Below are 25,293 nucleotides of genomic sequence, written 5' to 3'. Positions count from 1 at the left end.
ATGAAGGACAAATTTATAAAAACACAAACATCAACATGTAGGTCCTTAATAACGGCAACTTAAAACTGACAGATACTTTATTACTTTATCAAATAGCACAGTTTTACTCATCAGCATCAGGTAGTGTCAACAATGCAATCTATTAAAATGTCTTGAATGAGGCGCAGTGCATTGCACAGAAGATTTACACTGGAATTTAAATGTATCTTATGTTTATATTGTTGAAACATGCCTAACATTTGTTAGACAATTGTGTGAGGTGTATTCTCACTAAATCTTAGTGTTGGACATTTCAGTCACAAAACTGATCAAATTAATAACTAATCTAAAAACAAGGAAAAAGAAAAGGATTTATTAAGTATTTCTATGAACATAAATAAGATGTTGCTGTAAAGGGGTATTATTAAGTGTCAAAGTGTCATTATTCAGTAACTGACTTTTCAGCAAAGGTGACAAAGTTATGTAAACCTTAAAAATTAATTTGTGAGTGAGGGAAGGCAAAGATGATTTGATCAGAACAGCACTGACTATAGTCAGTATGTGCACTTGAGACCAGAAGTATTTCTATACAATATGAAAGGCAGTAATAGCAGCACCAATACAGTCAATATAAATGCTTTTCCTTCAAAACTCTCATCCTCTCATCCTCCCTTTGTCATTGTATGCCCCAAACCTGTTAATCACTGTGCTGACAGACACTTTGCAAATGCACCTTCACACCTACCCTACCAAACACGCACACATACACACACACATGGAGAAACAATGTCACAACACCTTCTGAGTGTGACAGCTTATCTGCTCTCACTCTCTCCCTCCTGTTGTCTCTCTGTATGTCTCTAATAAGCCCTCTCCTTCACTCTCTCAAAGGATGTAAATCAAGCAGAAGACTGACTTCAAACATCCATCACACAGAAGCACTGAAGTATCTGGGCCATTACCATCTAGGATAAATAAATATGTCAGACACATCTTTGTGTCAGTCTGCCTGTAAAAAGGCTCCATTGTTTACACCAGTTTAACATGCCTGACCTTCACATGACCTTTGTCTACACCTAGTTCAAACCTACAAATCTTGTTGTTTTATGTTTATGTTTTTGAGTGACGTAGCACACATACAACAACATGAGTGATCACAGCTACTTTATATCCAGGGTAAACACGTTGACCATGCTTTTAATAATGGATTTATTCCAGAGCCTCAGGGCTACCATCCCCCCCATGAGGTGATGCAGACAGAGAAAAAAGAAGCCAAAGCAGGGGAAGAGAGCCGGGCTACAAGTGAAGCTAGAGGCTCACCCTTACAGACCAGCACTGCCAAGTCTCTTTCTCACCAACTCCAGCTCTCTCCACCAGATGGACAAGATTAGAATTTGGATTACTTCACACAACCCAAACAGCTAATCTTCATAGAAACCTGGCAGAACTGCTGTTCTTTACGCTGCTACTGAGCTAGCCTACTGCTTTGTGCACAGGGAAGACAGAATGGAGGATGCTCGGCTGAGTGGAGGTGGAGGTTAGTGTAATCATTGTAGCAGGGGACTTCAATCTCACAGACCTTAAGTCAGCCATGCCTAAATTCCATAAAGATGTAAAATGAAAATGTTCCCCTGAGAGAGAACAACATTCTAAACCAGGTCCACACAAACACACCAGGAGCTTTTAAAGCCATCTATACACTGTTGGAAGGAAAAGATATAACAAGAGGGTCAAAAATAGAGGATACTACCATATTAGCTGTGCTGCACAATCTTTTCTTTGTTGCCTTCCTTCTCCAATGAAAGAAGCAACAGATATAATATTCAAAGTTCATTCTTGACCTTGGAAGCATCCATCCATTCATTCTCTATATGGGTAATCCTTGAGGGTCGCGGGGGGTGAATATGAGTGCAAAAGGTTGTTGGCCTTGCAATCTGTCCAGGGTGTATGTGGAGAGAGCCCATACAGGCACAGGGAGAACATGCAAACTCCACACAGAAAAGCCCTGGGAGAACTGGGGCTCGAACCCCAGACCTTCTTGGTGTGAGATGACAGTGCTAACCACTGCACTGCCAAGCTGCCCACCTTGGAAACAGGAGTTGTCAAAAAAACAAACAAAAAACAAATAAAACACCACAGTGTCCAATTAGTAGGTACTCCAGAGCTATAAGTCATATCATATAATCTTCAGCAAATGAAGTTACCAAGCTTTGATGGAAGACATTAGACGTTCAATTTATCCATTATTCTGAGCATTTTAAAGACTTCTTGTCCACGTTGGCTTAGAAATTAAAAATGAAAGTGAACTGTTTACCCTGGAAATAGCTGTCAAAACAAACTCAAAACTCAGTCCATTTTCGAGCTGTTCTGTCTCTATCTGCTGAGGAAGACAGACAAGCTCCAGAACAGCTATAAAACTGACGCTGTGGTGAGATAGTTTTGACGATGCCAAAAAAGCTTTCATTCTAATATACATTTTGCTTGAAAGAAAAGTAACTATATTGAACACAGACACTTCTGGTGTACCTGGGTGCTAAAGAATGACTTCACCTCAACAACATGTCCTCACTCTGAAGGTCTAAAACTTAAACTGGTTCCCACAGCAGTGCAGAAATACACACACTTACACAGGGGATGGGTGAGTGTGTAAATTGATAGCATGTCATTTATCCAGAGTGGGACTCTGCTCAGTGTTGCTAAATGATGGCTTATAATTACTTCACCTTTAACACCTCCCAGTGTCCCTGGGGCTGAGAGGCCTGAGCTCCCAGCAGACTCCCAGCTTTTCTTACCCTTTTTGCCCCAGTGCTCACTCTTTCTTTCTCTCTCTCTACTCCCTCTTCACTGATTCGTCATCACTCGCTCCTCTCTTCCTGTCTCTCTCTGCACTTGTGCTATTTCCACTCTCTCTCCCTTTGCTACCCATTTTCTCTGTGTGTCGCTCTATCTCTGTGATGTTAAACGATAGAGGCAGGCAGAGTGTTCTCATCTGAGAGCCTGGAGCGCCAACCTGCCCCACACCCTCCTCTCTCCCACTCTCTCTCTCTCGTAATTGGTTTGCTGCTCTGGGCTTTCGGGGTGGGGGTTGTTGGAGGCAGGAGGAGGATGTCACAGAGGCTGACAGCAAAGCAGTGCCATGTAGACAGACAAGAGAAAACAACAAACAAGAAACAGTTACACAGCCTGGGTGGTGCTGGCCAACACAGAGGCTTGATGACTGCCTCCCTCACTGACTGACTGACTGGCTGACTGATTGACTGACTGACTTACTGTTACTGGAAACACCGCTGAATTTACAAAATGCAAGGGGCTGTGTTGGTGTGAGGGTGCTGGTGTTCATACCAGAAAGTGTTAGCATCTACCTGTACCATCTGCACTGTGTGGGGTGATGAGGAAACTGGAACATCACATTATTACATGTTTTCCCACATGCTTTTCCTTTATTTGAGCTTTGACTGGAGGTCTGTTAACGACCTCATCTCATTTTGTCCACTTCTGCAGTGATTTAATGGCACTGACTGGAGAATTAGCTCCACCAGCTGTTTATCTCCATCAGCCTGTCAACTCATATTCACCCCAGTGGTGGATGGATTCACAAATAGAATTATTATTTTTTTGTCTGGTTAGAAACCTCACTAAAACTTCACTACAAAGGTGCTAAAATACCAATGTGAGTATGAACACTTCTCAGATGTCAAAATACAGTACTGCACAAGGAAGTTTCTTGCAACTCTGGCAAGTTATCATAGCAGCAGTAATTCTGCCTGCCCCTGAAAATGGTGGGGTAACACAAGGACTGGAATGACTGAGGAGGACTGTGTTTTTTCCAAGCAGAGTTAACATTAGTCTGGCCAAGGTCTTAATCTAACCAACATTAGCTCTGCTCTGTTTTTGCATCCATGAAGGAACCATTTTGTCAAGCACTTAGCGAGAGAGGGTTAGTTAGAGTTAGTTTAAGTGATGTTAATGACAAGACCTCTGGGGTGTATCTAGAAAAAGTTGTTAAAGACATGACCACAAAACCTCACAAAGAGGATGACAGTGTGTGTCTTGGACAAAGGAGACCATTGTTTTCCTCCTTTTCTTCTACCTACCAACAGTCAGTGTTGGTTTTAGCCATGAAACCAATCTTCTCCCAACTTTAACCAAGCATTTTGGTGCCTAAACCTTAGCAAACCTTAACTACAGCCATGTCAGTGTCAGTGTTATCGATGATATCAGATCCAAAAGTGCTCATATGTGTCATCTGAAATACAGTGAAAAGTTCAGAGGATTTGTTGCTTCACTGAAGCTAAACTTGTTCAGTCAGCTACATTCACACATGACAGGTCCCACTCTCTGCATCACAAATCCAACACATGCCTTTCAACTTGGAAGTTTATTCAAGCTGCCACAAATGCCCAGCTCACCCTCTGCTCTGCCAGCACTGCAGCTGCTTCTTTGCTTTATTCAGCCACACCACCACCCATGCATCCACCTGCAGGCTCAGACTTTAGTCCAGGAGAGGATGTCATCTACTGTCATCATTTAAAAATCTCCCTCTCTCTAGTATGTGTGCCGCAGGGAGTGATGAGGTCAGACCTAAGATGTCAACATAACAACATACATGACTGTGCTATATTCAAACATAAATAAACTTTTCTATGTGATATGACTGGCTGACACTATGTAATGTAAAGAGAAATTGTAGTATCTGTCAAACTGTTTTACCTTTATATTTTTGTCCAGCATGACTATTGATTTTATTTACTATCTTGAATGTGGGAAAACTCTGACATTAGCACAATGATCAGCGCATAGAGTGAGAGTCTCCTAAAGCTCTCCCCTAAAACATTAGGTAATCCCAAATATTAGTGTTTAAAAAGATTGTCAAAGGGACCACTTGACCACACTGTTTCTACATTTTAAGTCCACATTTTCCATGTTTTTTTTTTCTTTTTCTTATGTCCAAAAATACTATGTTTTTTTTGTTTATTTGTTTTTCGTTCCAAAATTCATGTCCTAGAAACATGCTACACTTCCTTTCTGGCCCTGAACTATGCAATTAGAAACTTTACACTGATCACTGCACACAATGTAACACTTGTCACAGGTCTTCAAACCTCCCTCTTTTACCTTCATCCTACCTTTGATCTCTGCCTCCACTTCCTGAGTGATGTGGATTTAGGAGGTGTAATAAACCACACATGAAAGTACCTGCTGTGTACCAATTTAACAACTCAACCCACCTTATTTGTACTATTCAATGACAATAGCTCTGCAACCCTTTCTCCTAGGAATTCTGATACATATTTCTGACAATGGTTTCACACCATTCCATTGACCTACAGGTGGCACTAATGTACCAAGATGAACCAACAAAGGTAATGAAGATGACTAGCTAAAAAACATGGACTTAAACAATGCAGCACTTAATATTATTTTATATTATATATATATGGAACTTGATGCATTAAACTGCAAGGATACACACAATTGGTTTTGGTGAGTGAGACTGAATGTAAATGTAACTTTTGTTTGTTTACAAGAAAACTCCATAGGGGCCCTTTCAGATAATCCTGGGCAAACTGGTGACTCAGTGTATATATTCACCCCCACCACCACCACCACCCTACTATGGCCACTAGAGATCATCTAACAATAATAATCTGGATTATTGAATCCAGATGATTGAATGTTAAATTGGTTTGATAAAGACATGTTACCATATCAGTGGTTTAAATAAAATGAGCAGAAGTGAAGTAAACTGATATAAACTGAAGTGGAGAGAAGGCAAAGAGTGAGGTCCCAGAAGAATCTCTTCTCCTCCTCTTATCTCCCAGCAGTGAAGGTTCAGACTCTGACAGAGAACAGCACAGATCCCAGAGCTCCGTGATAAATCCAGACCAAGAGAGCAAGAGAGGGAGGGATGGAGACAGAGCCAGACACAGAGATGGAGCACTTATGTGTTCCCATCCAAGTCTTTTTATATGAATCATGGTGAATTGAGTTGGAAAGGCAGAATGGAAATGCCAAATTTTGATTTAATTTCCTTAATACTGCCAAAAAGCCTTTTTCGCTCGACTGAGACAGGAACATCTTTTTGTTGATAAAGAAATAATGAGATAAATAGTGACAGAAATGCATTAGTGGGATGAATAATGGAAAAGTGGCATTTGCAACAAAAAATATACATGGGATATCTGTCCATCTCATCCTACTAGAGATGATTATACATGATACTCCTAACATAAAGATATCTGCATCACAGTTTATGACAACAAAACCAGTGGCTGGCATACCAGACCTTACATTATCATGTTGACAATAATACGGCTTGTAAGAGTCTACCAAACATCACTACAATATTACATGATTACAATAATAAAAACGAGGTGAAGGTTGTGGTATGGTCATGGTTAAAAGTCTAAATCAATTTCACCTGGGACACATTGCTCTCCTATGTGGAAACTGCTTTTTTTTACTCATCCATCAACCTCAACCTCCTCCTAACATGGCTGCTTTATGCTAAATCACCAGACTCCTTTGGTCCAATTACAGTTACATGGCAACTAGAGGTCAAAATAAACAACAATAAAATGTAGCAATGGGTCATAATAAGATACTTGCACTGATGACCCATTGACTCTTTTTTTTTAACATGGGAACAGTTGTTAGTTGTCAGTCTTCTACAATGTGCTGCAGTCTGTGGAGATGTGGCACTGACTTAAGTTGTATAAAGTGGACAGATTAAAGGAAAAACTAAATGAGTGGACAAACACTCACAGCGACAAGTTCTCACTAAATGTTGTGATGATGATCAGAGAAATTTTTGAAACTGTGAAATTATCATCATCGGTTATTGGAGCCTGAAAATGGACAAACAAATCTGGTCGAAGCTAAAAAAGAACAAGCAAAGTGAGCCTGTGAATTAATTGTAATTTCAAATTAATTAATTTCGAATTAATGTTAATTTCAAATCAAAACAATGAAATTCCTAGGTTTAATAGTACAAAAGCAAATCAAATCAAGGTGGTATTCAAACTGCATGCAAATTGCATTTTAATCATTCAACTTTAACTGCCATATGGGTCAACCAAGTCTTAATTTTTAAAGAGATTCTAATAATAAAAGGAATCCTCAGAGGTAAACATCCAGGTTTATAACATACAATAAGTGGGAAGTGTGAGAAGAGTCACGATTGTTGTATATCTGTTTGATCAGTGTTTCTTAAAGGTTTTTTCCCCCCTCCCAACACCTATTTCCTTCTGGGCGGACTCTTGTAAGCTCTAATAGAGTAGGAACCAGATGTACAAAGGGTTTCCACCTTTTTCAGGCCCCAGACACATGTGCTGTATGTATCAAACGGGCACAGTGGGCTGGAGTTGCAGTTTGTGTGTCATTTGTATGTCTGCAGTATGCGCCTCCCCCCTTGCTGCATATGTATCACAGGGATGATCATGCAAATACTGATGGCCTCCTATTTCACATTTTAATCCACTCTCTCTCTTCTTACTCCTCACTGCATCGTTCCTCTCCCCCTCCACCCCCTCATCTCTCTCTCCCCCTCCAGGCCAGGCCAGTAATGAGAGGAAGTGCAGTGAATGTTTGATGAGTGAGAGTTTTAATTTTTCAGCACAGCACGGGTAATAGTTGTGTAATCACAAGACGGCACATTGAAAAATTGATCTGAAGAGAGAGAGATAGAGGGAAATGGACATTAAAAAAAGAGTCTGTCTGTGTATATCATTCACATACATATTCTGTGCTAAGTGGTGCTGATTTCATGTACTCATGGAATAAAAAGAAAGGAAGAAAGAAAGAACTGCATTGCATTATTTCTTATCTGTGAATTTGGCAAAGCTCTGTTGAAAGGGTCCATGGCAGCTGAAGGCAGTTCTTTGAATTTCTGAAAGGTTCAAAGACTTGATTTCCCAGAAAGGTTTTGCTGCCAATGATGGACTTGAGTTTGGGGATGTTAATGTTAGGCAACACTTATACACATTTTTCTCTAACATCATCCTATGTAACATTTATGACAATCAATGTCACCCTGACGGTTAAAAATGTGGCTAAGCAAAACTAATTTAAATATTTCACATGTGGTTAATGCAATAGAAATGTGTTAATTCCACTGAGAAATTATTTGGTGGAAGTAAATGATCCTGACTTTAACAAAAAGGGGTGAAAACTCTTATGAATGATAAGACAGATGCATAAAGATGATGATGAGGAATGCAGTTCTAAAACTTAGAGAGATGATTTCTGGTGTCATGTGCAACATAAATGAAACAAATGTTTTGAACATCCAAATTCCTGTCCTTGGTATTCCTCATTTCTCACCTTACTCTTTGATATTAGGGATCATTTTATTTATCTTTTGACTTAATGAATACCTCAATTGTTTTCAGGTCTCCCTTGAGCATCTTGGGCATTTGGAGTACAGAGAATTTTGACTGCAGTATTTTACCACTTTCCCTGATTGCTTCCTGAATACAGATGAGCAGGCTGAGCCTGCAGTCAGGAAAGGGATGTAGGAAAGTAAGACATTTTTAATCATGCTTGTGTTCTTATTTCCTCTCCGGTTCTGGTCAGTCTTTTCTCTCTCTCTCTCTCTCTCTCTCTCTCTCTCTGTCCCTCACTATAAAACCCATTTAGTTTTCTTGCCTTATTGCATTCTATGAAAGTGAATAATGCTGTAATTGACATTTGATACTTTGCTACTGTTTTCCTTTTTGTTAAGTGACGGTGACAGAAACTAAATGAACCATAGAGAATGTTTCTGGCACCTCTCACCTCATGCTGAGGAAATGGACCATTTCTGAGTTTTTTTTTAATCCATTCTAGTTTCCACTAACAGAGGCAAAAGCTTTAGTATAGTTATTTGTTAGTGTAAATAAAAAATGTCTTGGAAATGTTTTAAACAGCGTTGAGATTTATTTAGGCTCTGTTTACTTTGAATATTTTACATGGAATGACCTACATTGGAATTGTAAAGAGCTTTTTGTAAGGCCAGTATCTTAAAATTATGTTAATTTACAGTTAATTTATGCATAATTAGGGCATGTCTATAAAGATACAGAATACTTGCCTCTCTGTACATATCGTTTGCCAGACCAAACATCAACAATTTCAACAGCCCTGTTGGTATGAAAGGGACAGTGATTGACCTGTACAGTTTTAGGGTGCAGGAACACAGTTTGGCTAGTACATTGGAAATGTTAGAAGCAACATTATGTCTCTAACTGACCTACTTTCAGGCGTATCAATAAGCTTGATTACTTCATTTATTCAGAAAGGCTTTCATGAGTCAAATCATCATTGTTCCACTTAACAGTTTTAAATAATGTAATTACGCCTATCTAATGTAACTGGATAAGCCAGATAAACATTAGAGAGAGTAGACCTCTTCAGAGTTCCCGAGTTTCATACACAGTGGCAGTTTCACAAGCCTTTGTGAAATAACAGCATTCCATACCCTAAAACATCTGACTGAGAGAATGAAATAAGAGAAGCCATAATAGTGTTGTTCAAATGTAATACTTAAAGGTATAATATGCAGGATATGTCAGCTGCTGTTTGTAAATACACCATTCAAAGTTGGCCCCGCCTCCCTGGCTCAACTAGTAAGAGAGGGCAGCAGTGGTTGAGTGAGCTAGTGAATGAAGAGCAGAGCAGTGTGAGCAAAGACAGAGCAGTGAATGAGAGCAATAAATGTTTTCTGATTGTTTCATAGAGTTTGCATTAACAATAAACATGCCCACACCTCCACACAGCCCTGTAGGTAAGTGCTATACTGCCTGATTTTGAATGAGCCCCACCCATGGTCAAACAGACACAGACCTGCAGCTCTTTATACATCCATACGATCAAAAGGATGAGGAGAGATACAGACACAGCAATGTAATCTAGCTGCTATGTTTTTATAGAGTCCCTCACACTCTGCAGACTGTTATTAGCTGGGGACTCCACACCCACTGCATAAAAGCTGCAGCCCAGAAACATCCAGCAAATAAGAAAAATATAAGGAAATGCTGGCAGATGTCTCTGCAGGTAAATACACCACCACACACTGCTCATGGATCATATGATTGAAAGGGATTATTTTTGTTCATACATAGTAGGGAAATTGTTTTAATGGTCACATGACACGTGAAATAAAGCTTAGCGATATAGGAATAAGTTCTGTTAAACAAACACCTACACATGTTCTTAACTACTGGCTATGTTATATAAATATTACTCAGAGTTACAATCTATATGTTTATTGCTCAAAGATTTTAGAAAAGCTCAGGACAGGATCTTGTGTGCAGGTTTAGTAAAATACTGTTTATGTCATTACTGAGATGTGGCAATTAAGACAGCCCAAGCAGGAACTATAGTGCACTAATACTGCAAACTACATTAGACCCTGGTTCCTCAAGCTAAAATGCAGGTGAAGTTTTTTTCTATTGCTGGAAGAGTTCTTGTGGTGGAAACTGCCCATTAATTTTCTGCTAAAGTGACCCAGATATGTTGAACTTTGGACCTAGAACAGTGTAATATTTAATTGGACCAGTCACTGCAGGAAATACCTCCATTGTCCACTCAAAATAATCTTATATATTTATTGTCTCGACCTTCTATCAGAGCTAACATAGCTAACCACAATTCATCATTCAAAATCTAAGAAACAATTCTTGTTGTAGGGATGTAAATAGGATGTCACAGTTCTGTTCACCAGCACTGTTTTTATTTGGTTGACTGAGAAGTAGGAAACAAGAGAGACAGAAGGTGACAGCAGGGTGACAGAGAATAAGGCAGTAAGGTTTGTTATGAGTCAGCCTCCATTCCCAAAGGTTTCCACTTTAGAGCCAAGAAAAGTACAGTAAACCTCTCCTCTCCTCTGTGTACCTCTAACAGCACAAACTGCTGAGAGAGTCAGACCAGCACACACACTGCAGCTGTCACCAAACTATACAAAACACAGCACTTCAGTTTCTGTGAGCCAGTTTCCATGACAATAATCTGCAATTTTAGAACAGAGAGAAATGCATGTATGTTACCATGTCACTAGGGTGTGTACTAACCAAGAATTTTCTGTCATTTATGAATATGAATTATCATTTATTGGTGCCAGTCTGCTATAGGATCCAAACACCACCACAGCTGAACATAAGACTGCAGTGTTTGAAAATTAGAAGTACAACTGAACATCTAGAGTCACTTTGAGTTTTCTGACAATATAATTCCTTGTGAGTGAATGAGAAGCTCAACTCAGACAAAAACATCCCTCTGTTATACAGTATATCACAATGTAGGTACAAGTTTGATCTTGTCCTTTTAGCAAAGCTAACAGAGGTGCTCTGGGGATGGAAATGTACACAAATAAGTACATTTGTTTATCGGTAAACCACTGTCAATGTATCAAACATACCCCAAAAGATTACACATGTTACAGTCTGGCAATAATTTCTGTACCTTTCTGTCAGTTCAGTTCATCCTGTGAAGAACAGCTCTGTCCATGAAAAACCCCTCCTGTTTGCATCATGCCAGTGCCCACTGCTTCCATTTCACTGTCAGTCTAAAGGGGTGTGCAGTCATAGAAAATCTCAAACATAAATTTTTCAGCAGCTTTACATTTATAGTCTACAGCATACTGAATGGATTAACTGCTGTCTCAATTCACAATAAATAAAACAAGGATCAGGTAATTAAAAGACCCTACATTAATTTTTATGTGATTATAGCATCTTTTAAAATTATTATAATGACATAAGCTTTTATATGTAGAACAAACAGAGAGAAGTGCAGTCATTTTTAATCACACCAAAATTTCCACTGTGACAGATGAAAAATTCAAATGTAGTTTGGATTGTCATAAATACACAGAAAACATTCCTGCCCCCCAGAGGATGAGTAATTTCCAGTTTGGACACTTCTTGAGCTTTAAACTAGTGTCACCCTGAGGTTAAAATGTCAACTCTACGCACAATACACATCAAAAAGAGCTTATTACAAGGAAAAATGCTGACACTTCCTATGAACCTTTTTGATCCTAACTGCACTACTTTTTCCCAGCTGTCTAGGCTTGTGACCCTTTACAGTTAAGGCATGTCCACTCATGACCCATTATTACAGGCTGCATGTGTCTCTGAGCTGTGAGCAGTCTAAGCATGTTTCTTCACAAAACTGCCTCATTTAAACACAAGTATGTCACTTCTGCCACTAGGGGTCAACAAAAGACATACATACATACTGATGGCTTGAAGTAGTGTGGGATCATAGCAATTGTTGTCTTCACCAACATTGCTATCACTGCAGTCAGTTTCTTTCACTTAGGATTCTTTCAGTGTCAATCGTTCAGGAGATTTATATTGGGAGTCAAAATATTCACGCAGGTCCCCTCCTCTCAAAAACAGACCAGGTAACTAAAGCTAGTGAAAGCATTCAGTAAAGCAGACGTTCAGGTTTTTACTGGTTAGCTGAATTACCTGTAAACTCCTCTCTAAAACAAATGGAACCAGTGATTAAACTGTTTGAAAAAATGAATAAAGCAGTTCATGTTAAAAAAAAAGTGATTCGCTGTCCATGTTCACCAGAGCAAAGTTGCGGCTGATGTTTGTTCAGCCTATTTCCATGATAACTTATGATCCAGGTGCTCAGAAGATTTTTAGCTGGAGCCAAATTATCCACAGGAGGTCTCCTCCTTTCTAACACAATTGGACCCAGTGCCAGTGATTAAATCAGATAAAAACACCAAATAAAGCAGTCTGGCGTTAAAAATCATTTTCTTCAAAAGCTAATCAGTGAATCCAAGCGACCCCTAACGTTTGCTCAGCTTGTTTTTCTGATGATTTGAGATCTTTTTGTCATCTTTTGATGACAAAAAGCCTTCATCTGGTTAAAATATATAATTAAAAATGACCATGATCAAAAAAAAAAAAAAAAAAAAAGTCTTAAAAATGTGGCTTAAAACTGGATTTAAAAAATTACTTTGATCACTTCTGGCAACCGGAATGCTGACACGTGCAAAAATTGGATAAGACGCCATAGGTGACCAAATGAAATAGACAGTTATATTCATTAAAAATATGTGTTTCTCTACGTTTGAAAACAGCTGGAAACATCTGGGCTAATCTAAGTATGCAGGTCATCCAAATGCATAAAACAAGTCTAGTTGTTTTTATTTTTATTCATTTTTTAAATTTATCATTTTATACCTTTAAATGGATTTTCGGATCTTGAAGAGGACGCATTTACAAATATTTGAAAAGGAGAAAAAAAGAATTTTAGAAAGGTCAGAAAATAATAATAGTTCTAAAAATAATAATAATAAATAACTTTGAGTGTTGCCTTCATGTCTCCCTTCCTGACAATCATCTTGTGACCCCTCAGCATTATCTGGTGACCAATCTATTTGGACCTGGAACTGATTTTCTAGAACTATTCTCAGAACAAATTATGCATAATAACCCTGCCTGGTATGTCTGGAAGAATGGCAAAACTGTCAGACTGTTGTTGGTACCATTTGCCATCACCAGCTTATAAATGTATGTAGAAACTGTAAATCTTTGAAACTTGAAATTTGGATCTTTGGAAGTATTTAAAGGAACATTATACAACAAATTGTGAAACCTGCATTTTCTTCATCCACTAATGCTCCCAGAGAAATTATTTACCAGCACTATAACTAGAAAATCTAGAGCCATTGAACACAGAAACATACTTTGTGTATATACTTGGGGTAAAATGTCTGGAGATGAGATTAGCTGAGTACAATTATAAAGTCAAGCTAGCCCTAACTATGTGAATGTTAACTGGCATACACGCATGCAAGGCTGGTCCCACAGCCCATATTTCATGGAACAAAAATGTTTAATTTGTTTTGAAACAGGCGTCATTCCCAGAGGTTTCCATTGGAGATCCAAGACAAAAATTCTCTGTGACATCGGGTGTTTGCTGCCTTTCATTTACACAAGTTATTAGCTAGAGGCCTATATCAAAAGGACAGAATGCCTGAGGGATTTCTATAAGGCTCTGGCATGTGCCAGAGAAAAACACAAAATGATTCCATATTCCCTCTGTCTGAACTCTGCTAATGCTCTCATGAGCCAGTCAGGAGGAAAGATGATAACTCTTTATTCTAATTGTAATGAGCCAGTTCCTTTTCCCATAAGCTTATACTACTGAGAGCATTAACCAATGAGCACTCCGTCAGGGGAGTTACTGGATGTGTGTTTGTGTGTTTGTGTGTAAGGTGCACAAAAGGGCTAGTGTAACAAAGCAATATTTAAATCAAAATTACAGAAGGAAAGAAGCTAAGAGTGTGATTATGTGTGAATTTGATGGTCCCATTTAAATGTTAATGAACAGTGAGCATGAGGTGTCTTCCTTAAGGAACATGTACAGGATAAATACCTTCATTCATCTGAGGTGACTCATGTAGCACTTTCTTGTCCTCTTTTCATTTTTTTCCCCTTCTTTTTGGTATTGTTTTCACCTCCTTAATTAAGCAACAAAAACATGTAAAACTATATGAATAAAAAACTGAATCTACATTTAAACATAAAGTATACTCCATTTTTATTAGTATTATTATTGTTGTTATTGTAATTGTTTTATTTTCCCCCTCAATTCGCTTATTTCATTTTCTATAGATGATATTAACATTAATATTAATGTTGACATCATGGCACCAGGAATGCATTGATCAGTGCTGGAGGAAGAAGGCTAGCGTTCAGGTTAGGCCTCAATTCTATGCAGCATATCTGGAGAAAACCAGGCGCCTCTCATCACCTTCCCAGTGCCATCCCAACACCATGGTGGAGGCAGCATTATGCTGTGGCAGTGTTTTACAACAGCAGTGACAGGTCTGAAAGACTGGTCATGTTTGATGGAAAGCTGAATGGAGCAAAAGCAGAGAGATATCCTCAATGAAAACCTGGTCCAGAACACTCAGGACTGGGCCAAAAGTTCAACCTCCAATAGGACAATGCAGGAGGGACAACTCTGTGAATGTCCTTGAGTAACCCAGATCTTTGGAAAGACCTAAAAATGGTTGAGACCGTCCAACTTGACAGAGCTTGAGAGGATCTGCAGTGATGAATAGCAGAAAATCCCCGAATCCAGGTATACAGAGCTTGTCTCATCATACCCAAGAAGACTCAAGGCTACTAGTTATACTAGACACCTTAAAGATGATGTGTATCAAAAATCACTGTCCTATCTTTATGCTAACATATTTAGTAACCATTTGTTTGGAACATTTGATGCAGCGTTGCTCTTCTCATGGTGCAACCAGGAAGTGAACACCTCTGGTCATGTGACACTTTACATTAAATGTGTGACACTGCACATATTTCATTGAGTTTCTTCATTATAAACATGTTCAGTAACATTTCTAGAGGCTTATAACTGCAAATATGGGACTGAATGGGTACCATAACTGCACTTTGGATCTGTCTGAGTAGCTTCGCATCACAAAGACGTTGTGCTTGGAAAATGCCTTTGCATTTACATTGCTTTGCTAGTTTAATGAGTTTGGAGGATTAAGTCTCTGGAGGTGACCTGGTCTTAACAAAAAATACTAATAACACAAACTGAATTGTTCCATTTATCATTAGCCATCTAGGCTTATCTGAGTTATAGAAAGAATAAAATGATGTATAATTAACTTGTCATAGATAAATATTTCAATACGTATATCTGTACGTATGTTGCATTACACTCACTTGATGTGATCAAGTATGGGAATCTAAAATCAAACTTAAATAAAACACAGATAAATGACTTCTGTAAACAAATACAAACACTAAAACTAAATCCTAAATCTCTGCAATCTCTGTCGGGCACAGAGACCAGAAACTGATCCCAGATATGCAGCTTGAGCCAGTGTTAGTGAGTTTTTGGGTGTGAATAAGTAAAGCAGGCCCTGAGGAGTCTGTTTGGTTTTTAATAAAACACCAGAGCAGATGGTAGTATGATCTGGGGCATAGAGAGATCGAAAGAGAGAGAGAGAGTCAGAAATAACAAAGCAAAGAATGAGGAGAGAAATACATGACAGAATGCCACCAGAGCATTCACCTTCTTTCAAGGTGCTCTCTCCTCCACTTTCTCTTTTCTCTTTAACCACTTGTGTTTACTTGTGTTGGATAATAATGTGTTCTTAATGCAATACTTCATTCAGTGTGATAAAGTGCAGTGATTATATGAGCAGAATGTTTGTAATGGAAATGCTAGGAGCACCTCCTGATCTAGTTATAATATGTTACACATGTGGTATTCTTGTTTTTATATGTATAAATAGCTCAAATTGAAGAATTTGTGTAAATTTAGTCTATGCGGTTTCCCACCGGCAACAATTGTTGAGTATAAAACCTATATTTTCACTAATATAACCAACATGAAATGAAAAAATTCATTCATATTATGTGTTAGGGAGGTCTAAGGAGTGAAAAAAAGGAAAAATTTGCGATTAAACGGGTTAAGGTTGTGGAGCAGTCCTGGATAAAGAAACAACATGAACTATTGGTTTCAGATGAAACTGAACGGCAGTCTGTGTGAAAGTTATCACACCTGTAGTACTGGATTGCTGTTTCAGTGATATGTCTGGGGGTGCAGTAGCCCTGACATCCACTTACATTTTTGAAGAGTTGCATTTCAGCTATGAGGAAACCTTAGACCCCACGGACATAGTCATCGCGGCTACCGCAGCCTCTTAACTCATCACCATAACTCAAACCAGCTTGCACATAACAAGCTTGAAACAGATTGTGAATCTGCCTCCTTGTGTTCCTTTTGTCTCATACTGCATGTTCTAGTTAACAAATTGAGCATTTTCATATTCAGAATATATATATATATATATATTCATTACCACCCAGCAAAGAAACACAGAGCATGAAATTGATTACATCCTACTTAAAACCAGTGAAAGACTGAGGCAGTCCAGTACATTGTACAGTGAAAAAATAAACAGCATCTTTAAAATGTGGGTTCACAAAAAACTGATTTTACTGCTTTGGAGTCCAGTGAACAGACATCTGTTTGAGGCCACATCTTACGAGCTCTGGTGCATGGAGGTCTGCTAAAATATACAACACTTGCTGCTCACACACTGACAATGAGGATTAATGTCTGCACACTTTCATGACCTTTCAATGCAGTATTGTTGCCTGTCACAGTAACAGCTTTGATAGCAGCTTGCATATTAGGTTGTATGATACTCTTTTCAGTCACTCTCTAGTCTTCTGACCTGGTGATAATTAGAGATGAAGTTAATTAAGAGGCTCTAATAAGAAAATTGAGTCTGTGAGGCTGCAAAACCAGACAAGCTGTGATTTCAAAGATGTTAGAGCTTCTGAATGTTTTAATGATGGCCTCCTCAGCTCCACTGCTGTATTCTAATCTTTCTTCTAGTGGTATTTCACAGTCCAGCTGGCCTTGGGCAATATCCTTAGCTAGTCTGTTTTGCCTCAGGCTAGCCACTCACGCAGTTGCCACAGGAAAGAAAATAGTAAAAACATTTCAACCTTTCATTGCCTGGCAGTGAGGCCCTAAACATCTCCAAGAAAAGGCCTAAATATGTGACCCAAGCTGAAGTGATGTTACAGTTAGATGAAGATATAAAAAGTACAGAGTTTATGTAATTCCCGGGCTGTAAGCTGTAAGAGGAGCTGCAGATAAACTCTGAAGTGATGTCCTGCATCCCTCAGCAGCCTCAAATGTTTTTTTCAGTTCTCCTCCTCCTCACCTTCTTCTCACTGCTTCACTTTTCCCTGCACTTCTTTTTCTCCTCTAATGTCCCTTCTGATTCTACCACTTTAAATCAGTTGACTTCTGTCCACTCAACTCAGGTCAGTTGATGCTCTAATAGCATGGCACCATGATTCATCTCAATGCTTAGAATAGCAAAATGAATTACACCCCCTCTCTGAGAAGTATTTCAACAATCAGAACAAAACAAACTCTATTTACCCTTTTACTTGTCTCTGTCATTCTCTAATTCTCTAATTCTGCTGGGGAGGATCTCGTGATATAATCTAAATGTTCAAGAGAAGCAAGTGAGTGGACTTTGGGGTGCCTGTTCCTGATTTTGTTATCTCCTGTCCTCAAGGTCAAGAATGAAGTTTGGATCGTAGTCATAGATACAGACACAGTGAAGCGAGGCTCAATGAAAATGAGTATTTAATTAAATTTTTGTACTGGCAGAGGCCTACCTTTCCTACCCATCACATGACATTAAGGTGGGTTTTGCTTTATAACTGATCTTAAAGGCCTGTCTCCATAAAATAATTTTGAAACCTTCATTATTTCAGCTGATATTATGCTAATATAGTGCATATTCCTGAATTAATTTTTATTTCATCAAATTCCCAAATTGGATACCTAGTACCACTGAACACTTCAGTATAGGCATATACACACACATTACACACGATGCAGACCCTAGCAGAGAACTAATTTTTGCCCAGGCAGCCCCAGCAGATTGATCTGGCCATGACTATATATATGTTGGGGCTCAATTTGGGTTTAAAAGGCTATTAAATGAACTGCTGATCACTACTTTTTATTCAGTATGACAATTTTCATATTTCTCACAATCTGTGTGGGAGCATTAAGCCCAGGCTCAAACTGCTAGTGTGGGATTTGAGTTTGGCTGTGAGCAGCTTTAGTGACCTTTCCACTGAGATGAAAATTGTCTCTCCTACATAGATATTTCCTTTTCCAGAAAGAATTAGAATGGTCAATAAAATCCTAATTGATGGCAGATGGCAATGATGGCAATGACCACACAGCCATTGATTCAGTCAAAAAAATGGTTAAAACACTCAAAGCCTTTTCCCTGAGATGGGCCAGAGGACTCAGCGAAGAGACTCTCAGTTGTCACACCAACGAGCTATGTAATGGAATGGAATGTATGTAATGCTGGAGTTTGATTGTTGTCTTGAAAGTTCCTACAGTGTGGATTCTGCAGCAGCAACAGGGGCCATGTCAGCCATCAATTTGAAAAAGTGGAACCAGCGAATTCAACAAAAAACACGACAGCCACTTTCCTGTGACCTGAAGGTTGATCATCGCTCTCTAAGGGGTCCTGGACTGGTAACAAATTTGGTGGATGGGTGGTAGGTGGGGACCACAGTGGGTAGTTGGCAAAATTGCTATTTTCTTTTTTTTCTCCTCAACCCAACATCCCTTCAAGTGCACTGAAATAAAGTATGGTATACTATAATATATTGTATAAATCCAAAGCACTCGGTATAGAAGTGCCCTTGTCTTTGGCAGTTCTTGCTCATTCACTCTATCAACTGTTGAGTCTGAGTGCAGATACACCAGTAGAGCCTGATGCATTATAGACTTCAACTCCAGAAGACAGATACTATCGTGTCAATAAAGCCTCAAAGAGACAGAAAGATGGAGAGAGAGAGAGACAAACACTGGCAGACAAACAGATAGACATCACTCAGTCCTCTCTGGACATTAAAAGACTGTTGGATCTAAAAGCAGATTACAGTGTGATTAAGTTGACAATATTCCTTCTGAGGAGAAAACAGAGATGTAATTTCCTCCTCAAGCAGAGGAACAGAGTGTATGAAGAGGAGGATTTATGGAGACTTAATGGAATCATCAGATTTTTGCTTGGCTCCATCTTCTTTAAAAAGCATCCATTTTGAGTGGTTGAGACTCCATATCAACACACTTCATCTCTGTGCGTGCCGCAAGTCAAATGTCAGCCTTATGGGTGTGTGTGTGTATGTGTGTGTGTGTGTATGCATGTGTGTGCGCATGCCTGGAAGTGCACACTCACCCTACAGGCAGTAATGTGGATTGGCTGGAAGGCGGCACTAAATGGACAGATGGATGTAATCAACAGATGGTTGATATGGTGTTTCTGTGTGTGTGCCCTTAAGACATGGGGTCTGTGTGTGTGTGTGTGTGTGTGTGTGTGTGTGTGTGCATGTGTGTGTATTAACATGAGTTCCCAACACATGCTGTGAAAAGCTTTTAACACAGAGAACCACTGTTTATATTTAGAAGATCCCTATATGTCTTCCATAATTTTACTTGTTTACTTGTTTACTTGTTATGCTAATGGCACAAACAATTAAAGTCCTGTCACTGATGAGGGACCAGCTAAAAAAATATTGATGAGAGGTGAAATTACCAGTGTTATACTGAGTCACATGGTAAACATTTTACACTGGCATAGCAGTACCACTGCTACAAGAGTCCTGTCATGCTCATCATTATAGCGCTCTGAGTTTATATATACACAGACTAGAATTAATACTACACTTTTTTTGACAGCCAATATGGCCATATACTAGGCCAACTACTGGACATGAAAAGACATATAATAAAGCAGCAGAGGAAAACCCAATCTTTTGCATAATAAAAGTTTATCTTGGTTGTCTTGGAAACATATTCTATGTCACACAATATTAGAATGTTTAATATGTTATAAATGAACTTATTTATTTGTCATATTTTCCATCTGACATTTTGGCTGTTGATAGTTTCATCAGGGTGGCACAGTGAAACCTGACACTTAAGGATAAGCAGTATAGATAATGGATGGATGGATAGATATTTTCATCAGCTGCTGTTGGATAAAAGCCAGCCTACACTGGCTAAAGTAAACTCCTAATCGTAACCAAAACAGGTGACAGATTAAAAAATTAATTAAAATTACTCTACTGGAGGGATGGAGCACCATTCTTCCAAAAGATATTCCCTCATTTGGTGTTTTGATGATGGTGGTTGAGAGTGCTGTCCTTTCATACTCATCTAACCATTCAATGACCCCTTGTGTCATCCTGGAGAAGACCACTCTCATCAGGAAAAAAAAATTTTCATCATAGGATATAGGTGATCACTTGGAACACTTTCGTAGTTATTCACAGTGACCCTCCCCTCTAAGAGGACAAGTGGTCGCCAAACCATGCCAGAAAAATGCCTCCCACTGTTCTCTTGGTGTACGTCACGCATGCACTCAGACACTTGTTGAAAATATGATGAAGACTGATATGATGAAGGATGACTCATCTTACCACCACACTTTTTTCTACATCTCTGTAGACCAGTGCCTATGGTTTTTGCTCCTCTGTTCTTCCTTACATGTCACACTAACAAATATCATGGTCACGTGAGTCACTGTTATTGAAACAAGCCATTTGAGCAGTCTTTATGGCTGAAGCTCCTGCTACACAAACATACACACACACATCCACACACATACACGTGTGTGGGTGTGTGTGTGCATATACATATTTGCCTAGATGAAATTCTGTAAGTCTGAGCTGTCGCAGGAAATCTTTTTCACCAAAACACAATGAAAAATGAAACCGAGGAGCTAAAGCCAAACTGTCTGTTCCTTCCAGAGAAAACTTGACTCATCAGCACTAGATCCTTTCCTTCTCTCATCCCTTTTGTATCTGCCCATATGAGCCATCTCAGAGTAGTTGGATTGGTAAACATGAGCGTGCTGTGGGCAGTTTACTTTCACCATCTCTGAGTTTTAAAGTCTGCAAACACTCAGCCCTAGCTGCCAGCTGAGGGGGGCAGTAAGTGATGCTTCATGCTGCTGCTTTAATCTTCCATTGTTCCATCAGATGTTCTATAGTCATTCAGCTGAGAATGTGCAGTGGTGCACTGCTACAGGTCCAGGTGCTCGGTTTACTTTCCCTGGAGGAATTGTATTTCATTAAAGTACACAGTATAACTTGCATCATACAGAAATGTATAGAAGCTCTCTACCAGTGTTCTATCAGCATCTTGTCCCTTTTATAATTTCTTAAATCTTGTCAAAGCAGTGGACACACCTCCATCTGTTAGTTTGGCAGGTTGAAGGTAAGGTAAAAACAGGGTTAAGAGTAGAATAGAATGGAATAGAATAGAATGCCCTTTGTTGTCATTATACTAAAAGTACGAGATTGGAAAGCTTCTCCTTTTCAGTGCAAACATACAAAATATGCAGAAACAAAATATATATAAAAGATATAAAAAACAGTGCAACTCTATATACAATGAGGTATAAGTGTGAATGTGAATGTACTGCACAGGTGTGTTGTATTACACAGGACGGTTGTACAGTTAAATAGTTAAATATTAAAGTGCACAGAGTGAGGCATGTTGCACAGTCTATGTTATGTTGATGGTGGGGGTCATTGTGTGTGAGAGTTCAAGGTGATGATGGCTATAAATAAAATTGACTTGACTCGATTTGTCAATGCCCTCCACAATGTTACAGGTCACTATAACAGAAATAAGTCATACAACCACTGATCTACCACCAGTAAAAATCATCCACCCTGACGTCTTCGCTGAGAAGTTCTGCAGCTGTCTAATAATGTGATATTACCTTTGTTCCAGTTAGAGAAGAGTCACAAATCACAAATGGCTGCTGGAGGTCCTTGTCAGGACAATCATACAGCTGTAGATCTTTTAGGCATTAGAACAAACAACAGATGCTAATTCTTTTTTTTTTCTCCTCTGTAACTGACTGTGGGCTCTGTTTAGTGGTAGAGCAACAACTAGTGCTGCACAGTTTGGTCTGTTCTCTGATCCTTCCTCAGTTGCTTCCTGCCTTCATGCTTTTCATCCTTCTGTCTTTACATCTCATAATCATTCTGTAACCTTTTCTTCCTGACATTACCCCTTCTGTCAATTCAGTCCACCATGCTATGCTTGAATGGCTGAATACTATGAAGATACTGGCAAAGCTGACAGTTTCACCCTTTTAACCCACGAGTACTGGTACTGACCTTCACATCTTTAAGCTTTATTCAAGTCACACACTTCAAGCCTATTAAACACATTGCAAATCTTCAGAGAGAGAGAGAGTGCAAAGAAATTGAGAGATACTGGCTTCCTACCTTTCATGCCAAACTTGGAGCGTCGGCCATACTTGTTGATGAGAAGGAAGAGAACCACCAGCATCACACAGGCAAACCCTGCCAGGCCCACAGCTATGGAGACCTAGAATCAGGCAAAACATCACAGGTACACACGTCCTGTGCTTATATAACAGGAAGTATGTGACAAACACCTTAAGAATTAAAGACAGGACAGTGACTTTCCACAGTAGATGAGTCACTTTCCATTTTGAACACGCTCAAGTAAAAATTTGAAATGTAATAATATAACATAATGCCATTTTATAATCACTGAAATGGGATTTACTGTACAGAGTGCACACCATTTGGACTGTGGTAGAATTTATTGAAATGTATGTGTAAAATTGCTGAATCACTGTTGATTCATCTTTTGTAATAATTCATCAGGATAGTACAGTCTTTAAGATTGTACTATCTCAGTGTTTGAGATATGCTTATTGTTAATTGTTCTTGCTGGAATTTGTTATTCAAAGAAGAGACTAACTATAACCTTGCGGTTTGGTATGAGAGGATGGTCGGGAAAGGAATTTGTTGAGTAGACTCTATGATGTTTCTCATGTGTGGTGTTTGTTTTGTGGGCCCAGAATTAATACATTCATTTAAGGCAATGGAAAATGAACACAGTGGTATTTAGCCATGTATGCAAGAATTAAAATTGACAGGATGAAAGGTATTACATTTGCCAAGCACATTAATGCTCCTGTGGGGATGATTGTTTTTGATGTACTCTATGACCTTCCTTTAGCATCACCCAACAAACTAACTTAACAAAAGTATATTGTTAGTTCTGTCCAACACTCTCGTATCATGTAGTGTAGATTAGGGTTCCTAATAGGAAAGTTTTAGATCACCTCAATTTTTCCAGCTGTTATCTTTATCTAAATAATTCAGTGTCTAAACGAGATTTCAAAAACAAGAAATCAAGCTCATTGTTGAACTAAATTTAATAGAAATTTCTGACTCATCTAGCAGCTGAACATACTTCTGACGTTCTTTCTATAATAGAAATCTAATATTGCTTGAAAAGTTTGTTCTCACACTGTTACATATGTTCCCACAAATATGTTTCACTTGTAGGCTATTTTGCTTTCCATTTGAGTGGGTCCAATTGATCCCAGAGCAGCCCCAGTCTGGAGACTGTGCTGGTCCTCCATCATTTAAAGCCTGTAATGTCTAGTGTTTTCTTCTAATGTTTTGGGTCATTATCCTGCTATAGGACGAACCGGTCTGTCTTTCTTGGTTACATGTCTTTTGTCACCACTCTCATAGCAATGCACAGTATTACTTACTGCAGAACAGTATTCCCCTAATAATGTATCAGAGGGTGTAGTAACACAGTTTGTTCCAACAGTGCAATTGAACTGACAGAGAGATTGTGTGTAATCACCAAAAGGTGGGACACCTGTAGTAACTGTTTGCATTAACTTTCAATTCTTTTCAATTTCTTACTCCCTGAAAAAGGCCTGTTTTCTAAAAAACTTACCGGATTCTTCAGGTATTGGTGACGTAACCCTTTTTTCACCTTGGGCAGTTTACAGCTGGAGTTGAACTGCTTAAACATAAATAAAAACTGGAAAATTGGGGTGTTCTAAACCTTTTGACAAGTGGTGTATGTTAACTTTTTTTTTTTCATATTTTTATTCATCATTCCATATGACAACATCTGTATGTCATACACACATACTCTTGAATTCAAAGTTGCATGAATACAAGCATGTGGACACAGACATTTCTTTCAATATGTGAAAGAAAAATTATCACACATACACTAAGCCACAAAGCTCCTTCACAACCTCAGCCTTGCCGGTTATCATTTCCCAGTCAATTACAGGAAAAAGATGAACTCAATTACATTTCTAACCAACTCTCAGGCTCACTAGCCACCAGGGGATTTCAGCAGATAGAAGGAAATGGCTGATAGTGAGTAGAGGAGAAGAAAAGGCCCAGATTAAAATAGCACCCTCAGCCTCTTCAACTAAATTTTCAGATATTTTTTCCTCTCCTTTCTTCTGTGTTCCTTTATACATCACTGGTACCTGAAAGTAATGTTCATTAGGATGATATACAGTGGTGGAAAAAAGTTTTCGGACACCCCATGCATTTGTGAAATATTGTATTAAGAATCACTCTTCAAGTGCAATTTCTTTTAGTCACAGCCAAAATACTAAACAAATCCTAAAAAAAAGCCATTAGAAAATTAAAATAAAAAACATAAGAAATTTTGAGTATTGGGTCATTTTAGTACCAGTGATCCACTAATGAAGGTGGTGCTTATTATTAAAAGACTATTTTTGTGACCATGCTTCATGCCTATATAAAGACAGAACATTTGAAAGTTTTTCAGAGACAAAAATAGCTAAAACAAGGAACCTAATGCAGGAAACATGCCTGAAGATACAGATTCTCAGCCAGGAAGGGTACAGCTGCCGCTAGATAGCCAGGAAGTGCAGATGCAGTC

General features: G+C 38.8%; 1 protein-coding gene across 2 annotated transcripts in view; it reads right to left on the bottom strand.

The window, feature by feature from the left end:
* ntrk3a (neurotrophic tyrosine kinase, receptor, type 3a) overlaps positions 1-25,293 on the bottom strand; it is a 171,250-nt gene that overhangs the window by 52,467 nt on the left and 93,490 nt on the right. For both annotated transcript variants that reach the window (XM_018678568.2, XM_018678569.2), the window contains one exon: positions 22,815-22,917. In XM_018678568.2, the coding sequence (XP_018534084.1) occupies positions 22,815-22,917 (103 nt within the window). The remainder of the gene's footprint in view (positions 1-22,814; positions 22,918-25,293) is intronic.

The sequence above is a fragment of the Lates calcarifer genome, linkage group LG10, assembly GCF_001640805.2.
Source record: "Lates calcarifer isolate ASB-BC8 linkage group LG10, TLL_Latcal_v3, whole genome shotgun sequence".
Lineage (NCBI taxonomy): Eukaryota > Metazoa > Chordata > Actinopteri > Centropomidae > Lates > Lates calcarifer.
This window is presented reverse-complemented; position numbering and strand designations above follow the sequence as displayed.